The 13980-nt window shown below is 33.5% G+C and overlaps 1 protein-coding gene across 1 annotated transcript in view; it reads right to left on the bottom strand.

Moving 5' to 3' along the window:
- Positions 1–38: 38 nt before the first annotated feature.
- LOC128552740 (multiple epidermal growth factor-like domains protein 10) overlaps positions 39–13980 on the bottom strand; it is a gene marked incomplete at its 3' end in the record, with an annotated part of 43023 nt that continues 29081 nt past the window's right edge. The window contains exons 4-10 of the mRNA XM_053533796.1: positions 10355–12022; positions 4411–4522; positions 3759–3844; positions 2789–3018; positions 1992–2085; positions 1541–1605; positions 39–78 (exon numbers count right to left, since the gene is read on the bottom strand). Coding sequence (XP_053389771.1) covers positions 39–78; positions 1541–1605; positions 1992–2085; positions 2789–3018; positions 3759–3844; positions 4411–4522; positions 10355–12022 — 2295 coding nt within the window. The remainder of the gene's footprint in view (positions 79–1540; positions 1606–1991; positions 2086–2788; positions 3019–3758; positions 3845–4410; positions 4523–10354; positions 12023–13980) is intronic.

Below are 13980 nucleotides of genomic sequence, written 5' to 3'. Positions count from 1 at the left end.
ATTCATGTTTCAATGTAGAAGATAGATATAACATTTACCTAGGGAGGCAATATACGCTTTCTTTCTGTTGTTGTAGCCCTTAAAAGTAAAGGTTTATTTCAGTCTAACATTATTCTTATGACCATTTTCAAGCACAAAATGGAAAGGTTTTACTACAGAAATAAAGCATAGTGTTAATGTGTATCTCCGATACTGCAAGAGAAGCAAACGTTTTAGCTACGAAACTCATCACCAGTCCAAACAAGAGCTGTCTGTAAGACAGCCCGCAGCGTGCTCCACTATTCGGCGATTTGACAGTAAAATGAACAAATGTCTAAATAAGAGAACTCTGCTTTAAAAGGAAGATACACCAAGGGGCATAATTCTGCCAAGAACACAAACTACAGTTATTGGGATTGTTACCACACATGCAGATGATAATGGTAAAAAATATTTTGAGTTTCAAATCATAACCTTATATAGTATCAAAGTTATGTTCATAAAACGAAAATTGTCAAAAACATTAAGTATGAAATGGGCATAATTTGGTCAAAAATACAAATCATGGGCATTGTTACCACTCATGCGGATGATGATGATAAAGATACATTTCAAGTTTCAAGTTTTTTTATCTTATATTGTACTAAAGTAACATCAAGAAAGCGGATTGCCAAAAAAAATTTAAGTATGAAAGGGGCATAATTCTGTCAAAATACAATAAGAGTTATGGGGATTGTAACACACATTATAAAGAAATATTTTTAATTTCAAATTATTATCTTTTAAACCAAACATATGGCTATAAACAAAGCATTCAAAAACTTTTAACATGAAAATTATTCAAAGTATAACAGTTCTGTGACCTTGACCTTGAGTATAATGGGCCCAGCCCCTGTACATACTTTGTGTGTATGCTGGACAATGTTTATGTGAACTTACAGTAAGATATAAGCAATAGTAACAAAGATATGACAGAAAAACAAAGGTTGCTAAAAAAGTTTAACCTTAAAAATAACCTAAGTATAACATCTTGATGACCTTGACCTTGGGTATAATGGGCCCATCCCCTGCATATACTTTGTTTGTATGCTGGACAATGTTTATGTGAACTTACAGTAAGATATAAGCAATAGCAACAAAGATGTGACAAGAACACAAAGGTTGCCGAAAAACTTTAACCTTAAAAATAACCTAAGTATAACACCTTGGTGACCTTGACCGTGGGTATAATGGGCCCAGCCCCTGCATATACTTTGTTTGTATGATGTACAATGTTTATGTGAACTTACAGTAAGATATAAGAAATAGTAACAAAGATGTGACAGAAAAACAAAGGTTGCCGAAAAACTTTAACCAAGAAAGCTCACGCCAACGCCGGGGCGAGTAGAATAGCCCCCCCCCCCCCCCCCCCCCCACCATTCTCCGAGTAGAGGAGCTAATGACTGACACAAAATAATAATTCAATTAGAGGAGCTAATGACTGACACAAAATCATAATTCATAGAATATAAATCGTTTACATTGCGTAGCACACAGCATGTAGCTTGTATATTATACTTACATCGATGTAACAAGCATTTATAAAGAATCCCGGCTGATCAGATATTGTAACTCTAGAATGATCGTCTGAAATAAAGAGAGTGTGAGTCAGTTTTTCGTACACTTTATATAACTTACATTTATAATTATAATCATAGATGTAAGATGTCGGCCGTCAATCGTGTTTCAATATCAACACGTAAGAACATAGCAGAAATGGCTAACTTCGCATTTCGATAGTGCAGACTCTGACAGTATATAAAGATGATAGAACGTGTTTCACAGTCTTCATATTTGCTTACTTTACTTTTTTATCGTGTTTTTTTTAAGCTGTTCTCTTTCTCTCACTCAAGTAAAACGCATAATCCCTATTTAGGTTTAATACTGAACAAGGTTTAATCAAATTCATCTTTATTCTTTATCAATTGTATTATTATATTATTATTTGTACTAGTAATATTATTATTACTTACACGGATATATGCCATTATACCTATTAAGAGGCAGGTTTTCGGGCTTCTTCGCAAAAGTGCAATGTTGTGTCAAATCCAAATCTTTTGCAAGATTCTAAAACGGTGCAAAGAAAACAAATAAATGCAATTTGACTCCGATATTTATACCTTTTTATATAAAATGATTATTAGTACTTGCTCAAATTTGCAGGAAACGTATCAAGACCTGAATTTGCCAAACTAGAGACCACCAACCTCATTCCCGTTGCATTTGATATAAACTCGTGATTTTAAAACTGATGAAAGTTTTTATCTCAAACATTTTAAGACAAGGAAGTTTTGAAAACACATGTGTATAAGCTTTTGTACGACTGAAATACTAGACGTTTATAAGTAATCTTATATCGAATCACAATGCGTGAGCGACGCTAAATTACACTACATTAATGTTGAAACTTACACCGTCGTTTTTTACTATTGCTTATATTATAGAAATAACCTGTGCAAATATAAATTATTTCTATAGGCTTCTCTTTTTATTCAAAACACACGAATACATTTCAATAAGTGAAATATATCTGACGGTTAAATACGTTTATTTAAACATTGCAATCGCAGTGTAGGCGTTTTCTTAACATTTTGATAGACTACTATAGCTAATTAAATACTTCGATTAATCATATAAAGAAGAATACTCTCATGCCTAGATATTTCAAGGTGAACCTTTAGCGAGAAGTAAATTTCATGCCTCTTATACTATATTTTTAGTACAGTTGTGACATTATTATATTAAAGAGAAGTACAAAACTCTCAGTTACCCCGAACTCGCTTGCGAATGAGTCTACGTGCTCCATGACATACGAAAACAGGTCGTTTACTTTCACCCGATGTCTGTTTGGTACGAAGTTGTAATACGCGTCACTCGGACTGCTAGCAGCATCATTAGACCGTCTGTCTATTTCTACTTCATTAACATCTACTGCGGTGCTTGTGTCGTTACGTATTTCAGTACTATTTCGCTCTACATCATCTTCAAGTAATTGTGTTTCTGTATACCAGAATGAATAAGTAAAAAAATTAAAGCATGCCGAGTCAATCTTGAACAGATTTCAAACCACAACTTTCCTTCCTCTTCCACATAGGTAGTATAGTACGTATACATAAAGTTTAAAATTCATCATTATTATGTAATAAAATAAATAATTAGGCTGTTAATTTCTTGTTTTATTTCATTGAATAAATATTTAAACTGTGTGTATTGCTTGCCTTTATATCAAGATATTGTACAAGTCATACAATTAACTCTTAAAAAGATTGTGGAATTTACGTAGAAAAGATATTTCGACTCTTACTTAAATAAAACTTCGCGGATATTAATTCAGTAAATATTTAAAACAGGTTTATGCTCGAATGTAGAACATCGTGCATATCTTCCTTTAAACTAAACAAACTACGCATTTATACACATTAAGGTAGCTCCAAACACGTTGAATTCAGTATACCATCTCTTTAATGTCTTCGCGATACACGGCTAAAAACCGTTGATCCTTGTTTCATTTGTCAGTGTCTTAGGAACAAATGTATATTTTGTGTAAGTGTAAACAAGTGTGTAATAAACAGATAGTTAATAGTTATACGTCGAAATATGTGCTTACTGCGCTCAAAAAAAAAAAAAAAAAAAAAAAAAAAAGCAATATTTCCGCTCCGGTACTTTTGCAAATTCCTTGATAAACGAAGCGCATAACCTGTAAGTGTTATTTATAAGATTTTGCCTCTTATGTTACATACCACGAAAATTTTCGTATACAGGTCCTTCTCTTGCATGTTCTGTCCTAGCACCGTCGCTCTGCTGTTCTGAAGGTTTCCCTGTGCGCCTAAGCATAAACAAATATTTCAATTTTCAAAACAGGACATTTGCAGCAATAATTATCTAATGGTAGCTTAAATTTATCAGCTTATGCAGATCTTAAAATGGACTGTAATATATTGATGTTAAGATTTATAGCAATAAAACAGATGAATCATTTTAGGCGTGGCATGAGAAAACCAACATAGTGCGTTTGAGCATCCGTGCAGTCTGGCCAGGATCAATGCTGTTCGCTTTCAAAGTCTATTGCAATTAGAGAAACTGTTAGCGAACAGCATGGATCCTGGCCAGACTGTGCGGATGCGCAAACGCCTTCTGTTGGTTATCTCATGGCGCGGCTCAAATAACTGCGCGGATGCGCAGGCTGGATACATGCGGGTTGCTAACGCACTATGCTGTTTTTTTTTCTCATGGCGAAGCTCATTTGAGAAATCCTTAGAAACGTTTTACATTTAAACTTACATTACACACTCCGACTACCCTGAAGAAATTTGGAATTTAGTGATGATCAATACCAACAAGACGCTTTTAAAACCAAATTCAAACAAATGTTAAAGTGTTCTCAGAACTTACCTTCGTTTGACGAAGAATATTGCAAATACAATTCCAATTATAACAGCCACAGCAGCACCTGAAACACCTCCCGCGATAGGACCAATAGAGGGTGAAGTAGAAGACGTTTGACCTACAAAGACAAAGATGAAACCGGTCCTATGTAATATAAAAAAAATGTCCATAATAACACACATAAAAAATCATTCAAAATCCATTTCTAATGATGTTTGCAAGAAACTTTAAAATATTTCAAAATAGTATTAATATTAAAAATATTTTAAACATTGCGAAGTTTCAAATTTTTATTCAATGACATCAACGTAAAATAGAATTTTAACTCAAAGATTATTCATGGCATGGTTTGTGCTGCAGAGTAGTCAGGTCAATGCAACCAACTCAGCACCACCAACTGTAGTTGCACATATGAAAACATTAGAGCAATCACTGTGCGTAACTCATGCCTTTAAGGCTTCTGTAATATTTGTTCGTTTTGGATAAATTTTTGAATATATAAAAATGAATACAGACAACGTTATTTACGTTCATGTTCATGTATATGTTTCTGATGTATTTCGATTTATCTATCTTTACAGATATCCCCAAACCATGTTTGATATACGTAAATTCTTTCCTGTGGATTTTGAAGTAGTAAAGTAATCAATTTGAGAAGTTATTTTTTTCCAGCCGTAGTATTGTTTAACATGTTTAACATGTTTAACTTACTGTCATCTTTAATTGGGTAAAATAATTAATTGTTTTAATTATCTTGGACAGACGTGGCAAGGTGATTTTATATAGACCCAATGGCACGGAAACATTAAATTCGAGTACAATGAACGTTGCATGAAAAAGTTGTGGTTTAATTTTTCAATTACTTCCTTTTGTGTGTCAAATTTCATATTATAGTTTACACTAACCTTGCAGATTCGATTACATGACAGCGGTAATGGTAAAAAAATATATATCGTTTAGGTTTAAATTACTACTAAATCTGATAAACATGTTTTACTACATTTGAAAATTTGCGCATAAAGTTAACGTATATCGTTTACATTAAATGCGTTTTATTTTCTGCATGTTTTTCACTTATTAATCAGCCGTTCAAATTTGCTCCACGTGCATAATATATTCTATTCTAGACGACTCAGCTTTGTTTCGATTCGAATTTCCTTGTTGACAAAAACGACAACACTATGAAACTCAACATCTCGTTACCTGTTACTTCGATCATTTTATGTATCTTACGTATAGGAATTGACTTTCATTTTGCAGATAAATACGCATTCATTAAGAACGACTGTTGATCTTGTTCTTACACAAAATGGAAAATATTTGAGCTGGTACCCAATGAAACTGCATATCAAATATTTGTTTTGATTAGGTACGCGTACAAATATAACGACATTTTATACATGTACAATATATGTTGTTAAAACATCTGGTGTCAAGATAAAAGAAAAATGTCCTTTGTTAAAAGGAAACACGTTACACATTTGGTTAGGTACTTAGAAAGCCACGATGAACATTTTTTTTTTATATATTTAACATGATTTTCAAGACAGGTCGATTGTTTAACCGTTTTCCTGTAAGATCGTTTTTGTTCAAAGTGCATAAATAAATTAAATTGTATTTTAATTAAATGCATTTTTATTTTAAAGCAAGTAAAATGTCATATTGTTATCAAAAGTATGACTATTTAGATAGAAAATGCTTGAGCAATAGTAAGTTGGGGATGTTTTTAACTAAACAGTCATATGAAAGACATATTAACAGCAAGCAAGTAAATATAAATATTTAATCAAATGTCCACTAAAGAACAGACAAAACCAAACCGTCTGTTATCATTTTGTTTGGTTTCGTTCTGAGATTTTAAGCCATCTTTGTAATCATTGTGTTATACCCCAGTCACACATACGGCGTGGATAACTACGTCTGGCCACGGATAGAAACGTAGTAGTCCGTATCGATCCGTATCGATCCGTACCTGAGCCGTACCTTAAAGTAGTAATCCGTATCAATCCGTACGGCTCAAGTACGGATCGATACGGGTTACTACGTTTCTATCCGTGGCTAGACGTAGCTCTCTGCGCCGTATGTGTGACTGGGGTTTTACTTATTTATTACAGCGTTTGAGTTTTTAAGATATATTTCATGGAATTTTAACTGTTTTACTGACGTCACTCTATATAGTAACCGGTAATTCTTTTTCACAACGCAACAGATGATATAAGAATGCACAATTGATTTACAAAACGTTTGTTATACACCGAACCCGAGGCTCGAACTCTTTACACTTCGCTAAGCCTACCGCGCTAACAGGGTTGTTAAGAATATCATTAGTACTGTAATCTTTATAGTGAATTTAATTGATATACAATGTAGGTGAAACTCGATAAATGTGCGTATATACTGATTACAACAGCATTACTAATAAAAGCATTAAGCCTGAAAAAAGAAATGAAATGTTAAAGCGACTCTGAAGCGAAATTAATAATGTTTCACTATTTGCAGGTAAAATGAAATGTCGCAAGCGAACTTACGTTTTGCAGATTCTTACTCTTTTTTTTTGGTTATTTTTTTTTTTTGTAACTTTAAGATTGTTATTTCTATTTCATATTTTATTCATTTCGTTAATGATGAAACTATTGTGTTAAAATGCAGTGACATATATACTGCATCCATATACACTTAATATAATTATATCAAAATCTCAATATTCAACTTCTTTCTTCGATAAACATGTATCATATACTCAAACATGGCACATATGTATACGAATAAGTAAAATATTAGGAAAAAATGTTTTGAGAAGACATATTCTGCATGTACGATTAAAACTAACAACTTTATCATACTTGCAATCTTGTGAAATTTCCAAATCACGATAAACTGAATTCATAATCAAACTTTACATCATATGGATGAAACATCACTTTAACACGTGAAAAAGTGCCCGAAGTACATGTTAGAAATTACAAGATTTGTAACTGATACCAAGTGGATTTGCCAAATGTCAATTTCTATCGACATTGTTTATGAAATGATAACAGGGTTTTATAGATTTTAACATAAGTATTAGTGGTAGAAATGTTTGGCGTTTATATAGAGCTTCCTATTTCAAAGGTAATAATGAATTGTCTTAAAGCACTCGTCTAACTGATTAAACAACAGCACAACTACAAAAATATTAAAGTAAAAGACGACTTTATATACATGACCAAGCAAATTTATTTGTATTTATTTCAAACCTTTACTGGGTAAAAAAAAGGAAGTAAACAGCGTTAATCTACATTTGACATACTTAACTAGTGTTTTACTACATTTATTACTGCCTGAAACTCATACAAATACTTTTGTCTAAACGCTTTTTATGATAACATTTACCGGGGTATGATTGTTCAACTAATTTAAAAAATCAAATTGTTGGAGATGTCCCTTTAAAAGGCACACGGGTGGTAAAAATTGGAAGTGTTAATCTCGGCAACATTTCAATATTTGAAAATAACTAAAGTCGTCTTTTAGAGACATAAACAAGTTATTAAAGACATAAACAAGTTATTAAACAAGTTATTAAAGACATAAACAAGTTATTAACTGTATGCAAAAAGTTCAACTTTAATAAGATGAAATAAAATGGTCCACTACTTATGTATGCTAGTCGAATTGTTTAACTACCATGTTACAGAGAATTTAGGCCTAGAACTACACTTTAATTTCGTTCGTCATCTACCTCCGATTCTCATAGAAAGGTCATTCGCATCCATCAGAGGTTCATCCGGGGAGACTTGGTAGACCTCTGGTATGCGAGAATAGAAAAGGTTGGCAGTTACTTGTTTAGGTACAGTTAATAGACGTTATAGAATCTAACAAATGAAGAATGTCATATAAACGTCATAATACCGACACAACTTTTGTACGATATAATATTACTATGTAACAATGAAAATATGCAGCACTAATATGATATGAATTAACGACATTTGGCAATTTAACGGTATTCGCAAAAATCGTTGACATTAGTAGAATCCAACAAATCTCCCATCAGTCTCCACTAACCTTGCTGTCTTTAGAACATGTTCAACTATGTAGGGTAATTATTTTGCAGACAAACCGTTCAACTGATATTGTACCGAAAAGTGTCATTGGGTTAATAATGAACTGGACAAAATTGATGGTGTTTGTAGATTTTGCGATTGTATCTTTTATCGTTCTTATTTCTGTTAGATAAATAAACCAGTTTCACGAAGCATTCTTCACTTAGACGGAAGACGTCTCAAGAACACGTATATCAAATAGGCCCGTTTTAACATTCAGCTAGATGCAATGACCTGTTTAACAGTTTATTATAAAAAATTCCGAAAAATCAGAACAAATGCACGAATTTCTCATGCTTCTATTGTATCGGAAAAAAATAGAAGTAGGACAGGTCTAATAAGTATCATAGACCTCCAAAATGATTTCAGTAATTTACAAATATCGACCTCTTCCAAACAAAGGATGGTTATTTCGTTTTTGAAACAATACAAAATTACATAAATAGTTAAGTTAGAATTACCATTCATGACAATGGATTCGATAAAAATAATGCACAGGTCCCTAAACGCATCCACAACTACTCATGGATTCTCCTACACACAATATTTGTCACAAAGTAATCTCAGTTCCGAATCTATTGCTTTATAATTACACAATCTATTTACAGTCAAATCTGTCTATAAAGACCACCCTTGGGAGAGCCAAAATGTGGTCTTTATTGACAAGTGGTCTTCATTCAAAGGTTAATATGCACTGTAAATGTTAAAAATGGGACACAAAATATGTGGTCTTTAAAGCCAGGTGGTCTCTGTTCATAGGTTGCCTTTAACACAGGTTTGACAGTATTATATATTTGTAAACTGTTTATATATTTTCTTTTATCACAAGTTTGATGTCGTGGAAGTGAAATAAAGTCATTCCATAAAACCGGAATAACACTAGTGTAATAAAGCTTTGACGTTGACGTCGTTTTAAGTAAAGGAGACGTTGGTCGACTTTACTAGGTCTACAATAGGTAAATAACAAAGAAAAAATGACATGTCAGCATGAAAAGCTTACATGTGATAAATGAATATTACATTCGTGTCTTTCCACATTGAATTTATTAAACTCGGTGAAAACTTGATAAAATGCTCGACAGAGCCTCATATTTTATTATTTTAATAAACTCGTATAATACATTCAGTATGAAATATACTGATGCAATATCCTCTTTTGATATACGTTTGTTTGGAAGCATAGGGCAAGTGTTTTGTTTTAACATTTAAGACATTAAAACAGATATGTTTCAAAAAGCATCTTAAGAATGTGCAAACTACTGTTCTTAAGGTAACTTATACTTTATTTACAAGAAACTGAAGCATTTTGTTTTTCATATAAATTTACCTCAATTTTAAAATTTGTTATGTCAGATACAAATACCGTCAAAATTGTTTGTAGAGACCGTCCCTTGGTAATGTTGAAAACGGTCTCTATTGTCAGGTGGTCGCTAATCACAGTTAAAAGTGTGCAACATATTGTAAAACGGGAATGATGAAGACAAAGTCCCAACACTTGTGTTTTTAGAACGTGGCTTTCCCTGTCGGGTATTCTTCCTTGTTTTTTTTTGTCTTTATGTCTAACTTGAATAAATTATATTTTAGTTACTCTTTTAATAAATATGTCGTAAAAATTAACTTAACTCGAACTAGACGAGAGTTTAACAAAAAGCTTACAAAAATATGTTTTTTGTTTTCTCTGTAATTCATACTTAAATAGCATAAGCCAGGTATTAACACCTACATGTACATATCTTTTGTGTTAAATGACTGACAATAATAAACACTGTGGTTTGGTACAAATATCATTTAAAGTTATAATTCTAAGATACGATATCATATCGTGTACTTGGACAATTGCTTCTACAGAAACTACGAAAGTGACTTACTTGAATCAAGAACACAAACTGGGTCGCCGCTTGAACCACCACATCCTTTTTTACAAATGCCGCCATCCTGTTGACAAATATTGTCAATACAAAGGTCGCTGCATGTGTCGTCACACGTAATGCCATAGAAACCAATTTTACAACCATAGGTGCATCTTCCGTCATTTGACGCACAATCACCTGTGTCTCCGCTGCTTGAAGCAATGCAGTTTTCAGAACACGTTCTGTTGCAGATGGGTCCAAAATAATTTATAATGCAATCGCGACAAACGCCTGTAGAGATGTTACAGGAATCAAGGCATTTAATAGGGCAAGAGTTGTCACACAAATGACCGAAATAACCAGATTTACATTCTTTGCACTCAGTGTTCGAAGCGCACTTGACACAGTTGCCGCTGGGCACACAACACATGTCACCCGAATAGCTATCTGCACAACCATAATCACAAACACCCGTACCGATACCACATGTGGTATTGTAGCAGTGAGTAGAACAATTATCATAACAATTCTGCCCGTGGAAGCCAGGTTGACAGTTTTCACAGTAGTCCCCATCAAAATTGCCGGCACAGCTGAGGCACTTTCCAGTCTCTTTCTCACATAAAGCATTTTCACATTTTAATGAACAATCTTGGTCACATGCTACTCCATACTTTCCTTGTATACAGGTGTCACACATTGGACCTGTAAAGTTGCCTTGACAACCCCCAGAACAGAATCCAGTTGTTCGGTTACACGCATTAGCTTTGCAGTGTGTAGGACACATTTTGTCACAAAGTGTACCGTGCATCCCAACTATACAGGTATTACACTTTGCGCCAGTTATTGTGTTAGTGATACAACCTTCACTACAATATCCTGATGTTTTGTTACACATAGCGTTTTTGCAGTGTTCTGGACATAACTCGTTACAAAAGGTTCCATATTTTCCGTTAACACAATCCGTACATTTGCCACCATCAAAGTTTAACGAGCAAGAACAATTACCAGACGCAATATGGCATTTTTGATCTATGCAACCGATGGAGCAATTATTCTGACAATTAGGGCCATATTTTCCTTTAGAGCATTGCAAGCAGTTGTCGTATGATTGACATTCTATGCAACTATCTCTGCATCTTAATGTGCAATTATTGAACAACTGTTTAACATTATTGTCAAATTCATACCCGTTATAAAATCCATTTTTACAATCATTGCATTTTTCCTGGGAGGAACAGGTCATACAGTTAGACGGACATTCTTTACTACAGTTATTGCCTGTGTCGTAGAAACCGTGTTTACATGTTGTACATGTCCTACCACTGCAGTTACAATTCTCTGGACAAAAAGCGTGCGGACATGTTGTCGACCCATCTTTGTTATAATAACCGTCGTTACAAACAGTACACAATAAGTTAGAGGTACACGCTTTACAGTTTGTTGGACATTTTGATGTACAATCTTTATTTGGTCCTAGGTAGAAGCCGTCATAGCATTCATCACAAAATGAATTACTCCTGTCTTCGCATTTTGTACAGTTGTGATTACAAAGCTCATAACATCTAGCCCCTCTGTGTCCATCAATGCAACCGTTTTTGCAACCGTTCCAAAAGCCTTGGTATTGATGACACGTGCTATCAGCACAGCAATTACAGTTTTCTTCACAGTTTTTATCCACTACCGCACCTAAAATAACAGTAAGGTTTGAAACATGATTTTATAAAGGATGATAGAATGTCCTTTTTCACCGTTATAATTTAACATGAATAAGAATTACATGAGAACTTACAATATTGTGTAAAAATGCCAATTGAAAAAAAAAAAAAACGATTTCATATTATACTGGCACCCATTCATACCGTAGGACGTTAAGCCATGGCAATATTACGAAAGACCGATGGTGACTTCACACCTCAAACTTACGTCTTCAAACTTCACACTTCAAACTTCACCCTTCAAACTTCATTCATCACAAATCAGACTTCTGACTTCATACTGCACACTTCACAGTTAATAGCTTAAACATCATGTGATTGGACATCATCTACTTATAATGATGAAAAATTGTGTATTGGCATATATGTGCTCACCATTTTTTATTTGAGCTTTTTAGTATTATTGATTGTGTACATCTATATGTTCTGGGGAAATAAACGACGTTCTGACTTTAGATTATATCACTTGTTGATATTCGAAAGATAATCTTCTTGAGAAAACTATTTTAAACAATCTCATACATGGATAGCGCACTTGAAAATTGCTAAAACTATTCCATTCAATGCAGAAATGCGGTTGCCATGGTAAACGAAAGAAAAGATATGTTTAAAAATCTTCATGTGTAAAACAAAAAGGCCTATAGATTAGATATATGGTGCGTGACATTTACTAGCGGTCCTCTTGCACAATAGGTATTCAAATTATGCGACTGGATTAAAATTGATCTCATCCAAGGGACAGTACTTTTAAACGGACTTATAAAAAGACATTTTTAATATCATCTTCTCTTACGGTATATTATACTCTCCTATATTCATTTAAAGCCCTGCTCCGCTGCTATTCAAATTCTTTTGTGTGTATGCAACCCATGATTACAATAGGTAACAGTTAACGGCCACGTGCCACACTTAAGCACGCAAAACCACAGAATTTCAAATAGAATTTTATATAAAATAGACTCTATTTTGACAGGCGGCACAGTTCATAGTCAGGATTTTCATGCTTTTTCAGTGACAATTCAAGGTTAAAAGGTAGGACGGGAGCAGGGCTTTAAACTATGCCTCTGGAGTCAAAAGTAACTCAGCCATAACTATTATGATTCATGATTATGTCGGTAACGCCAGGTTATTTAAAAAATAGAAAAAAGCCCGAAAAAGACTTCACACTTCAAACTTTAAACTTCACACTTTAAACTTGAGACTTTCAACTTCAGACTTCACACTTCAACCTTCACACTTTAGACTTCAAACTTTACACTTAAAACTTCAGATTTCACACTTCAGACTTCATATTTTAGACTTCAAACTTCAGACATTCCTATTATTTTTATGTGTATTAAGCATTATATATGGTACAATATAGCTTGGAATGTTCACGCAATGGTAGCGAAGACAAAATGCAGCTCGGAATATGGTATCACACTTTCATTTGAGCGTGATGTTATACATATGTTTAAAAATAATTATTTTCGAATCTACACAAATGCCTAAAAACTGAGTTGAATATAAAGTTATTTAGATTTTAATAGCTATCGTGTAAAGAAATGAAATCTTACACCGCAATGCTAATGACCGAATTCGTAGTCAGATGATCAGTGCCTGATTACTTCAGTGGACCAATACTTTTATAATTCTGTAACTACTTTTAAAATTATTGTATTAGTGTACTTTCTGACCTCTGTGAGAAACGGTAATATAAGATTATTGTATAAGTGTATTTTCTGACCTCTGTGAGAAACGACAATATAAAATTCTTCAAAGGTGACCAATCACATTTAAGTACCATTTTAAGTTTCAGAATTGCTTGTATCTTCGAAATTCAGATATTTGTCTTGATAAGAAAAAGGAGCTAATAATGATTTTACAAACGTGCATTTCTAATGACTCGGCTAGATATATAACGTTCAATGTAAATCTCTTACAGATAAA

The sequence above is a fragment of the Mercenaria mercenaria genome, unplaced genomic scaffold (genome assembly GCF_021730395.1).
Source record: "Mercenaria mercenaria strain notata unplaced genomic scaffold, MADL_Memer_1 contig_3108, whole genome shotgun sequence".
NCBI lineage: Eukaryota > Metazoa > Mollusca > Bivalvia > Venerida > Veneridae > Mercenaria > Mercenaria mercenaria.
Note: the sequence above shows the minus strand (reverse complement) of the source record. Positions and strands in the feature narration are given on the sequence as shown.